The sequence below is a fragment of the Excalfactoria chinensis genome, chromosome 5, assembly GCF_039878825.1.
Source record: "Excalfactoria chinensis isolate bCotChi1 chromosome 5, bCotChi1.hap2, whole genome shotgun sequence".
Lineage (NCBI taxonomy): Eukaryota > Metazoa > Chordata > Aves > Galliformes > Phasianidae > Excalfactoria > Excalfactoria chinensis.
This window is the reverse complement of record NC_092829.1, coordinates 34,319,154-34,331,298: the sequence shown is the minus strand read 5'-3', so window position 1 is coordinate 34,331,298 and position 12,145 is coordinate 34,319,154. Positions and strand designations below refer to the sequence as shown.

Genomic DNA, 12,145 nt, shown 5'->3' with positions numbered 1-12,145 from the left:
AGCATTGGCCAAGTACTTCAGTTTAATCCTGATGCTGACTAACTTAGTCATCCACACTGACACAGAAAGATTACTCTGGATTAACCTGAAGTATCTGAGGTCAAAATCAGCCATGCACAGCCCATAGGGGAAATGAAAAGGAAAAGGGAGAAGGACAGCTGGGAGCTGCCAAACTGAAAATGTTGCAAACACCACTGGCTGCAAAGTAACTCAAAGGGACTGACCGAGGAAGCAAAGCAGTAGCTCCCACAGACCTTTCCTGGCAGGTATCTGCTAGCAGCTTCCCGTCACAGTCCAGCTTGTCATTAACTTGTGTCACCCGCTGATGGCACTGCACTGTGCTAGCAGGAATAAGGATGTGCCTTACTTTCTAGGCAGCAGAAGCTACGCTGCAATAAATAACACCCTAAAGATCTCACACAAAGCAACTGGCAGGGCTGGGACTAACACTCTCCCATTCCTGACAACCTCATGTCCCAGTGTATGGGAGATAGGTAATCACAGCCTGAACCTCTGATTAATCAGCTGAGGCAAGTGTGGGGTCAGCTGTGGGAGCACAGGTGAGAGTGATGTAGCTGTGCTCCCGGAAGGGGTGGAGCTCGACTCCATCCCCTCTGAGACCTCATTTAAGGGCTGACTCCCACTGAGGCAGTGTCTCTTGGAGATTGCTCACCAGTGAGGACTGACCGAGCTTCTTCAGCCAAGGCACCACCATTGGTGAGTTTTCCTTTACTTATTCCTTCTGTACATTTGCTACCATCTGTATATTAACAACCAATACACCCAGTCACTGCACCACTATCCGCAAGGGGAAAAAAAACAAACCCAAGAACAAACCCAGCATCATTCGATTGGCAATTCACTATTTGTGGCTCAGCGGCACCTCATCAACTCAGAGTCTGCACATTTGCTTGGAAAGAAGAGCCAGATTTCCAGCACTCCTGGGCAACGAGCTCTCAGATCGAGAGACTGAAAGGGCTTTGAAAGAAACCTTCCATCAACAGCCTTTAACAAATGTCAGCACTAGTTTCCTCCTCCCCAGGCTGCCTGGCTTGCAGTCCCTCCCTGGGGCAGCAGCAGGCTCAGCCAAAAGCACCTGCCTATCTCCTTCTTTCAGCTGCCACCAACCAATGGCACTCACTTAGCATTAAGCTATCCTGGCACACAGCAGTTAATAAGTTCACAGGGTAGAACCCCACTCTGTGATACAGAGACACGTCCTTGGTCTGTAGTGCTTCCACCTGGACTTGGCAGAAGACTTGGAAGAAGCTGGTGGCCCTGTGATAGCGGGGCAGGAAAGTGCAGCATGAGGGCAGTTCCTCTGGGCACTGGATTGAGGAAACTCACCTGCAGGGGGGATGCAGACGGTCCAACCACCGGTGCCCAAAGTGCGTGTTGCATCCAGCTCCCTCCTGCGTAACGTATTTGGTAGCTGGCCCAAACTGTATTTCTCCTCCAACTTGGGCTGCCAGATTTTTCCCTGGGGAGACCCGATGTTCTTGTTGCATGGGAACTCCTGACACAGCTAGCTGAGTGAACATGTTACTTCGTAGCTATTCTGGGAACGCTGATAACGGAGTTTGGAGCAGGTTTCGCTAGCTTGGGTCAGCCTGACCAACCTAAACAAACATTTTCCCTGATCAAGACAAAGTCACAGTGTGAAGAAGCCAAGAGCAACTCTGCTGAGGTAGTCAAGGGTGAGTTTCCTCTGAAACAGGCTGGACGGCAATCACAATGAATTACCTCATATAAAGCATCACCTTAGATCCCCAAAGACGCTACTAAATGCACTGCTGGTTTAAATTACGTACTAGTTCCAGTGAGAATAGCCATGCACGTTGCTTCCATCCTGTCCAAAGAAGTTTTGCAGTCCTAGAAAGTGAGAAGATGAAATAGGATGTGCACAGAAAGGAAGGTGTGAAAGAGCATGTGGATGTGCACAGTTACAGCCTTCAGGGGACCTCATTCTGGCTGAAGAACATGACAAGATTGATGTCAAGCAGCTAGCACTTGGACACTGAGCAGAGCAGCTCCAAGGGCAGACAGCCCTGGAGAGATTTAAGAAAAAGGAGTAACAGGAGACATGCAGAGATACAGAAGAAAAGGTGGATAAAGGAGCCAAAAAGGGATGGGTTAGAGGGGAAGGGCTGGGGTGTTTGAGTATGCTGAGGGGACTTCTGAAAAGGAAAACCTTAAAATATGTGACCCTTCAGGAAAACAGAAGAAAAAAATTGTTCTCCTGAGCAGCTGAGAGTCAAACAGGTGTAAACATTGCACAGCTGATGTGGACAGATAGAGCCTGCCTTTCAGCATGCTAGCCACAGCTCCCTGCTGCTCCAGCCTTCCCCTTGGCTCTTCACACACTTCCCACTGTTTCTTCTGAGGAGCAATGCTAACCTGCAGACACCAACCCAAGGAAACAGGGAGCTACTCACAGCACAAATTGGGCTCAAAGGAAGGAAAGAGGAAGGGAAGAGCTCCACGCAAGCACCCACTGCCAAGCTGCTGGCCATTTCTTAGTTGAGCTGTACTGGTCCACTTGATCCCTCACTTCTTTCCATTCCCCTCTAACTGTAGCAAGGAGATCACCAACTGGCTTCTGTGTCCTATTTGGTTTGCTGCAGTGCAGTGTCCACAAGAGGAGAAGGAGCACGAGAACCTCAGCAGGTTGACTCATCCCTTCCCTGACATGAGCAGTACGAGTCTGTCTCGGGAATCACATCCTCATACCAAACACAGTCCTAACCCTGTGGCTATGAGAAGAGAGCCTACCATGTGGCCACCATAGAGTCAGCTTCAGAGAGTGGAATGCTTCCGTTCCCTTCCTTTAACACTGATAATTTGTTAAAATAAGTAATGTACTAAATGTTGACTAAATGCTACAGTCTTAAAACTTACAGGGAAGTGCTGAGAAAAAACAGAGTGAGCTCAGGGCTGGGACTTCCTCTGAAGCAACAGTGGAGAACACCAGAGAGGTGTCAACTCTGCATTTTGAGTAGTGGGACTGCACTGCACTGGTAGCTATGAAGTCACTCTTTCCAGTATTGCCCTTTAAGGAGCTGCTTCAGAAAAATCTCTTCTTTACTCTTATGTGGCCACAAGCCTGGCCCCTCTCCACTTTGCTGTGCTCTTGAAGAGTGGTAGGGGCAGGCATCACTGAAAGGTGTACTCCAGTCACCCCAGTTAAATCCAGCCATGCTTAGACACTTGTACTGGTTCCAGTGGGAGATCCAACGAGCCAGAAGATCATCTCAGAGGCTTGCTAGAGTCTGGTCCATACAGACTGAGTCTCAATTTCCTCATCTCCAAAAGTGGAATCTGAATGACTGCCTAATGCCTGTGGGGACTAGGATCACTGGGGAGACATGGTTGGAGCTGTGACTGGCTCAGCACCTCCCAGCTGGTGTCACTGACAACAACCCTAAGTGGAAGCATAGTAAGCACAGATGTGCTCCCACTCCCTGCCAGCACTCCCTTTGTTTGCTCTGCAAGCACTTCTCCATAGTCCTTTCTGCTTTTCTCCACCAGGACAACAGCTCTGTCCCCATGGATTAGCCCTGTTGTGGATACACACCTCCCGCACTCTGAGCTAGGTCTCTCCTAGCTCTGGCCTGGCTGTTCAGTTAAAGGCTTCTCCCATTTTGGCAGAGATGAATGTTCTGGCCCGCGGATCCCCAGCATGTGCTGCCAGCTGTCCTACAGATAAACATGTTTTCTTCTGGAAGAGCATCTCAGATGTCTCTGTTTCTTTCTGGCATGGAAGGACACACAGATAATTCCCGCAGTCTCTGTGGAGGAAGTATTCACCTGGTCTTCCAAAGGAAGTTCAAATCTCTTCCTCTCTTTGTCACTAGATTTGCTGGTGATGACTGCAGTGATGATGCTGCAGGTTCAGAAGCCTGTGAATGGTTGTGTCCAATTGTGGTTTCACCCTGCTGCAAGTACTCCTGCAGGTGTAAATCCAACTGCATGACAGCAAGGAGCAGCATGGGCATGAAGTGGGGGAACTGTGAGATAGATCCAAAGAAACTAATGAAATAAGGAAAATCTGGGAACAATTACTTTGAGATTCATTTCCATCAGGCCAGGTCTGATAGCCCCCGCCAGGCCTCTCTGTATCTGTGCTCCAGATCCCACAGGAAACTCTGACCAGCATGTTCCAAGCAAAACTTTAAAAAGCCCTGCCTTGCCCAGTACTTGGCTTGTCAGCCAAATCTTGACCAAATCTTACCATGCGCAGGGGACAAGGGGCCAACATTCATTCTGCGTGTGTTCCTATGTAGGACTACATCGGTCCCAGAGGCCCAGCCTCTGTTACAGCAAGGTCCCTTCACTAGCAACGGGAAGGAGTGTGAGATGGATGACCGCATCTGCTGAGCTCTCTGTCCTTGCTGTGTGCTGAGGTGGTGGGAGGGAGCTCACCCAGCATGAAACTCACTCAGGACAAAGATCAGTCCAACACTAAGCACCACTTAAGTGCTATTTAAGTGCCTGTAGCAGGCATAAGAGGAACAGAAGAGTCCTCACAAGAGTGACAGTCATCCCTGGTGAACAGCCTGGGTTTATTTCCAAATTATGCTCCACTTTGAGTTGCACAGCACTGCTCTCGTCCTGCTCACTCCTCACAGTCCTTCTGCTTCCCTCCTTTCTGGGGCCATGGCAATACTGCAGAAAAGAGTAGACAGTAGGCACAAAACACAGTGTGTGCTCAAGGAGCAACTCAGAGGGACAAGTGGCTCTTCTCCCAGCAGGTACGTCTGTCAGCTTGCCCAGCAAGCTCAGATCACACTACGAAGGAGCACATTACTGCAATTGCCCAGAGCAGCTGGGTGAATTGCCATTTTGCAGCTTCTAACAACTGTGAGACCTCAACTAGGTAGGTGACATTTTTGCCTTGATGCCTCCCTTTTGGAAAGACACAGAATATAATCTGAAAAGCACGGAGTCGAAATGGAGCTTTGTTTACATGAACATCCAACCTCCAAAGTCATCTTTGAGGGTATCTTTCAAACCATAAAACTCAGCAGCAGAAGGAAGAAACAAACCCTCTGCGGTACTAGGTTAAAAGAAACAAGTGCCTCCCATTCTGTTGGTTTATTATGGCTTCATTGTGCCACCGGTGTCCCAAGCCCAGTGGAACACAGCGGTGGATCTGACTCAAAGATAACCTTTTGAAGAGTTTCACAACCTCGGTAAGATCTGGAATAGTAAGAGCTCTTTGAGTGTGGCCATAAGACTGTAAATGAATGGATGGGTCCCAGCAGGAACAACCAGAAATGCTGGACTGGACAGGGGACAGGCAGGTGGAATTGATAAGCAAACACTGCATGACAGATGAGCTTCCTTTATGGCAGGTCCCGTCTGGTGGAAAAGAATGAATAAAGTTCTTTCAGTCCAAGAGCAGGTGGCAGCCTTTTGAGCAAGCAGAGGCTGATAGTGCAGGCAGCAGTCATTGTATGTGGGTCTGGTTAGCTAGGTGAAGTGAAAATAAACACATTGCTTGTCCTTTGGAGATGTCCCCTCCACATATGAAGCAGACACCACTCTCCTTAGGATTTTCCAAACCAGACCAAACCAAACCATCACATAATCACAGCCTCACACAGGTTGGGAGGGAGCTCAGGACAATTCTAATTCAACCCCCTCCTCGGAACGGGGCCAACACTATATGTAGAGCGGTTTGCTTTGTCCAGATGGGTCTCGGAAACCTCCAGGGCTGGAGATTCCACCACACCTCTGGGCAGCCTCTTCCTCTCCTGTGTCCTCACAGTGATACATTGTTTCCTTATACTCAGTCTAAACCTTCCCTGTTCTGATTTACGAGCACTGCCATGCACTTATGTAAAGAACCTGGCTCCAGCTTCTCAGCAAGCTCCTCACAGGGCCAGCAGGCTACTGCTGGGTCCCACTGCAGCCCCACATCTGTGTCTGAGCTCCATCACACTCCTACTGTAGCTAGCAGCCCCCTATGCACTCTGCTGGCTCAGGGCCGCCCAGGACCCTCAGCACTTCTTCCCTCCTCTCAGCCTGTGTGTGCCAGCCTGTCTCACTGCAGGATCAGGTCCATCCTAGGAGCAGCAGTTGGTATTGCTTTGCTACCTGTCCCGAAGCTCCTGCCGAGCCATCCCTACAACCTGCCTGCTTCCTCTGAATGCCAACCCCCTTAGTTTAGACTTAGTTCTCTGTTTCAAGCACACAGCAATCTTTGAGGTACAGATGTACGGAGGTACTGTCCTTACTCCTTCCTTACTTCCATCCTTATTACAGTCACGATTTCAGATGAACGATGCAGAGAACCATTTCTAAAGAAATGAGGTGACTTATTAGGAGAGAGAGGGCTCAACAGAGGTGAGTGGCTCAAGGCCATGTAATCCATGTGCCAAGGAGCACAACCTCTGCACTGTGCATCACTCATCCTTACTTTCTGCTTCTGTTCTGAACAGAAGGAATCAGCCCTAGAACAAGCCTCATACAGGCATTTTATGGCCAAAATTCCTGGCTCTTCTAAGAAAAATACTTGCTGAACAATATGTGGAAGATTTGCCCATCTATGAAGCAAAGGCACTGGCAACTCTGAGAGCTATTGTGCACGGTGATGCTCTGCACAGCTCAGTGTGAAAAGAACTCAGCACATCTCCAGATCCTGGGAAGCTTGCTGGACTTAACAGAAAAATGTCAGTGTATTTGTCCCTCCCATGTTGTCATGCAGCAGGGGAACAAGGAGGCTGATGCACTATGTTCTGGTGCACGTATCAGCTACAGATTCATTAGGTGGGTAGCAGCTAAGGAATCTCCCCTGCTTATCTGGGAAGGGAAGGCATCTGCTGGACACTGCGGCAGAAGTTAGTGGTGCTGGCAGCAGGCGAGAGATCCACACAGCGTTCCTTTTTCTAACTGTGAGCTGAGGACAGCAGCGGCAGAGCTGCCACACTGGCTGCTGCCTGCCCGTGGTCACGGCACACGGTAAGCACACTGTCCTGGCAGGTGGCACCAGATGGCACTCTTACAAAAGGCTTCTTTTTCTCATGCTCTGTTTGCAGGCACAAGTTGTGTTTGAACTACAAGGAGGGACCGTCTACACGGGTAAGGGTTTTCCTGCCTTCTGCTTGCAGTCTGTGTTGCACAGAGGTCAAAGGACTGGTGCCAAGACAGAGTATTATCAAGGAGGTAAGAGAATAAGCAGTCCCAGCACAAAGCACTCCAGGCTCAGCACAGCTGCGCCCACAAGGGGTGTACAGTGAATAGGGGAAGCATGAAGTTCTGACCTGCTTGGAGCAGACAGGGCCTTGCACAGCTCCACTGCTGCCACTCCCAGGCACGGCACTGCCTTGCAGTAGGAGCTGGTGAGGCCCCTGGGAGACGAGGCTGCCCGTGTAATCTCTTTCCCAGACCCAACGCATCTCCACACCCCGAGTGTGCTGCACTTCACATCTATGCAAATTCTGCACCTCTACTTTCTTCTCCACGTCGGAGCCAGAGCAAAAGTCTTTGGCTATCTTATGTGCAGCAGAGCAGAAGCAGAGTTACCCAAGGGCTACAGCCCTCCCCTCCCTGCCTCCTGCAGTGGTGCTGGCGTCCCTTATCGGGATGTCCTCAGGGATGCTCAGATGTGTACAGGAATAAGGGAGGGTGCTCCCCATCTCATCCTGACCACCCGAGCACTGGGGCTCTTCCTCTCCTGCTCCCGTAGCTCAGGCAGGTCAGTGATGGAGGGAGCTGGGGGGTTCGGAGCTCGCAGGGCTCCTCGGGGCGGCCAGGCAGCTTCCTTAGAGGTGAACAGTGCTTCTCTGGTTCCTTGGAACTGGCAGCAGTTCTTCCTCCTAAGTCACTCTTCCTCTCGCCCTGCACTCTAAAGCAAACCATCCCAGCCCTAACGCCGGACGGGTATGCCTTGTCTCCCCGACTCTGCTCTGCCCAAGAAGTGGGAAACAGACAGGAGGGGGCACCCCGCGTCCCGCTGTCCGGTAGTGAGGGCTCGCAGCCCCGCGCCCCGTTGACCGGCCGTGCTCCAGCGCTGCCCGAGCGGAGCCCCCCCCGGCCGCGCTCCCACCGCCCCGCCCCGCACGCTTCTTCCCGAGGCCTGAGCGCGCAGCCAGGGCAAATAAGGCGGAAAAAAAAACAAGCCGAACGAGAGCCGCGGGCTGGCGGCGGGCAATCGGGACGGGCATCCCGGGCTGGCCGCCGTCGGGCAGCGCCCCTTACCACATTGCTGAGGAAATCCGCCTCGCTGAAGTCGCCCAGGTCGAGGAAGCCGGGGCCGGCGGCGGGGAAGAGCCGCTCGGCGGCGAAGGGCTCCAGGATACTGTCCATGGTGCCCGCGGCTCGGGGCTCCGCCGCTCCCCGGCCGGGCTCACAGCGGCGGCACTGTCCCGCCGCCCAACGGCCGTCGGCGGCGGTCCATGGATGGGGCGGCGGGGCCGGGGTGGGAGCGGGCCGCCCGCGGGCAGGGGAGCGCCGGGGAGCGCCGCGCCGGTGCCCGCTCGGGGCAGCTGTCAGTGCCCCGCTGCGCTGGGGCCGGGCGGGCAGCGCCGGCGGCCGGTAGCGGCACGCCCCCGCCCCGTGCTGGGGAACCGCGGGCGGGACTTCGCGGGCCCACACCCCTTAAGGCAGCGCGGCGGCGGCGGGCAGCGCGCTCCTTCCTTCGGTCCGGGCAGACCCGCAGAGAGGGGTCCGAGAGTCCCTGGGGCGGCGCGGTTCGGTGCGGTGCGGTGCCCCCGGTGGGCCCGGCTGTGCCGGCCGCTCAGTAACTAAGGAGCTGGGCACCATTAAGGAGCTTCGGGAAGATTATGTGGCTTCGGATAAATGGGATTATGGATCCCCATTCTCTCTGATCCTTACTCCAACCAATACTCAGGAAAACCACTTAGAATGATCGTGCAGAAGCCTTGGTGTTTCGTTGATCTTCCCCTGCTTCTGTGGCTCCACACGTTGGGTCCCGCTGCTTCTTAGCTGTGGTGTGTGGAGGGAGAAGTCAGGCAGCCGTGCTGTGCTGCTGGTAGAGACCCATTGGGAAATGTCACAGTGCACACACGCAGGCCTGGCCAGGCCCCAGTGTTCCTCACACACAACCATCACAGGCTCTGTGTCCCCATGCGCAGCCCTGGGCACATCTTGGCTGCTCCTTGTAGCGTTGGCCACATGCTGCTCCTGCACACAAAGGCCTTTATGCCCACACACACAATGGGTTCTTTCAGTTGCATTTACTTTTACCTTATGTTTCAGTCAAGTGTGAAGAGCCTCTGGGTGAAAGGGATCAAATACATAAATTCAGCCAGGATGGGGCTGTGCTGCTCTTCCCACAATACATATTCTTTTGTATATGAAGGAGGAATGATGTTTGGAACCCATCTACACAGAACAGACACCGGGAGCTCTCCCATGAGGGCTATTTGCTGCAGTCATTGTGGCTTTGAGGTTGATGCTCCCACCTCCTGTCCTGAACTAAACATAGGTATCACCTCTGTCACCACTGTTTCTCAACTGAGCAAAGATGGGAAGGCTCTCTTCAAATGACAGAGGGATCAGGCTGCTGTGGTCTAAGGAGAAGAGCATGTACCAGCATCTCTGGGCCGTTCAGGCAGCTGCAGGATGACCACCATCATCTCTCCATTGCCATACGGTGGGGAAAAATGGTAGCAGGCTTGCTCCTCAGCAAGAAAACTTCAGGTCACAGGAAAACACTCCCGAGGAGGGATGATGTGGTGGGATGCAGCAACGCATCCCTTGTCAGGGTACCCTTTATGAGCACATCTTGCATCTGCCTCTTGCCCATAGGTGGAGCTGATCCAGAGGCAGCCCAGGGTAGAGGTCTCACCATGCAGTGACTCAGGCTCCTTTTCAGCCCCATTGCCTCTGATTTTATACTTAGATTTAGTTGCAATCTGATTTCAGCAGGAAACTGAAGCAGCAACTGGGTGCGCTTTGACTGATAGAGTCTCAAACCAACAGCAGATAAGCCTTCCTGGCTGTAAGGCATTTGGTGCTGCAGATGCACGTGAATGACCAAGATAGCCTTATCATTGCTGATAAGAGAGCGATCAACCCAGTTCCCAAAACAAAAGCATCCACTCTCCTGTGCTCCTTGCCTTGCTGCGGCCTGGGCACTGCTCAGCCTGCAAAGCCAAAGCTGTTGCTTCCCCTAGAGCAAGCCAGGAGGTTTCACAAATTCACAGATTTGAGTTTCTTGTGGAATATGGGGCTAACTGTATACGTCAGTGGTTTTTGCTTTGCTGCATGCACAGAGCTTTGCTGCAGGAGGGGTTCTGGCTGGTGTTCTCACAGAGTGAGTGGTGAGGTTGGGAACAGGACCTGATCCCATCCAAGATGAGGCACAGCAGTCACAGGCAGCCCTGCAGGACACGGCAGCTCCAGACCCAGCGCTCAGGCTGTGATTTCTTCATTTAGTTTCAGTGGGAACAATTTAAAACCTGTGAAGAAGCGATGGCAGGACGTGGAGTCTGGAAAAGTCCCCTTCTAGCAGGAGGTAACAGCTGAGGAAGGATTTGTGGGTGCTGGAGCCTCTCCTTGATCTCCACCTCACAGCCCCACCTCAGCCGGGAGATCCAGCTCTATTTGGGTTCCTTTCCAGCAGTGGGTCCCAGCACAGCATCCTGCAGCTGCTCAGAGCCCTAGCCAGGCACCCGCACACTGCTGCTGCTGCTGATAGGAATCACACCCAGCACAGTCATCTGCAACAGGGAAAGGGTGTCCATGACCCTGTTGCGAGGAAGTGCAGGGGAAGATGAAGAGCTTACTAATGCTGTGTCTGCATATGGTAGGGAATCCATGACTGCTGTGGTCTCTGTGAGCACCCTGGCGCTACACAGGGAATGACAGGGATGCTGCAAACCTTGGTGCTGCAGTTATCCTTCCAGGGGTGAACTTGAGGCCCTCAGAGAGATCCCAGCCTGCCAACTGAGCCAGGTGGGGACTGGAAGGTCAGGGCCAGGGGACAGGCAACAGGAGACAGTTGGGTCACATGGATGGCTGTGGGTGCTCACACCATGGCCGTGTGGAACAGGATCGGCCCCAATCACAATCAGCAGTGGGGCTGTGCTGGGAGCAGGGAAAGCATCTCCACCCCACCAGAGGTTAACAGCGAGCTCCAGATCCGGGAGCAGCCCACAGAGGAGAAAAGCACAACCCAGCAATTCAGGCACATCTCACTCCAGTTCAAATGACATTGTTTCAGTCCTGTCTGCCTCGCCCCTCAGTGGTAATTACAGACTTTCACAAATGGGGAATGAGGGATACGGTGGAGGAAGCCTTCATTACAGGCTTATCTCCCGGAGCAAAAGTGCGCCCGGCGTAATGTCTGGGGCACGCCGCCAGGATCGACCACCAAAGCAAAATGCTTCCATTTAGCACAAAAATAAAAGGGGGAGAAGTGTTAAGCGATTTGGGAAGATCAGAACCTCACAGCACTGGCTGCCAGGCTTGGGGAGCGCTCTGGAGGAGCTGGCAAGCTGCCCTGGTTTGAAGTGCTGTGGTTTACATCCCTTCCTTCCTTCTCTCCTTCCTTCCTCCCATCCTCCTCAGGCAAGTCTCATGGCCACAGGTGGTGGCACAAGGGTGCGCACGTGGAGCGGGTCCCAGCAGGGAACCCAGAGCCTGCTCCTGCTGCTGGAGGTGGCACCTCGTTTCCACGGGACCTGGGGCTTGCATCAGGAAGGTCCTTTAGGCTGCAAGGCTCTGCCCCCACATAGTTAACTGCAGGATGAGAGGGAGAGGAGACGGAAAGCCTTCGGTCTGATTGCTGTTAGGATGCATCTGGGGACCGAATGTTAATTGTTCCTTCCCTCTCGGTGAGCGAGCACAGGAAGAGATTTACCTCCCGGCCTTTCCACTTGGGCATGTTGACATTTCCAGGCGGCAGTTTTCTCTGATGGAGCGCTTTGACGTCAGGTGGGCTGATTACAGCCTGCGGTGCCTCTGACTCATTTGGCGACGGCCTGCGCGGGGACCTGGAACGTGCCTCTCTCTCTCTATCGCTTGTTATGGTCGGCTTTAAATAAATAAAGCCAAGCTCGGCTCACAACTTTGGGGAGATGCTGTGCTGCTCAGCCTCAAGCACGCATTGCCATAGCAACAGATGCAGAAACGTCTCTACGCAGCCAGCTCCCCTGCCCCGCTTCTGCCTGCCCTG

The 12,145-nt window shown here is 53.0% G+C and overlaps 1 protein-coding gene across 3 annotated transcripts in view; it reads right to left on the bottom strand.

Annotated features, from left to right (window-relative positions):
• The window catches only part of CREB3L1 (cAMP responsive element binding protein 3 like 1), a 42,604-nt gene extending 34,084 nt beyond the window's left edge, over positions 1-8,520 (bottom strand). For 2 of the 3 annotated variants that reach the window (XM_072339094.1, XM_072339093.1), the window contains exon 1: positions 8,203-8,439. In XM_072339094.1, the coding sequence (XP_072195195.1) occupies positions 8,203-8,310 (108 nt within the window). In that variant the 5' untranslated portion in view covers positions 8,311-8,439. Of the gene's footprint in view, positions 1-8,202 lie in introns of all 3 variants that reach the window. The other variant, XM_072339095.1, reaches the window with a different exon arrangement.
• Between the last annotated feature and the right edge of the window lie 3,625 nt (positions 8,521-12,145).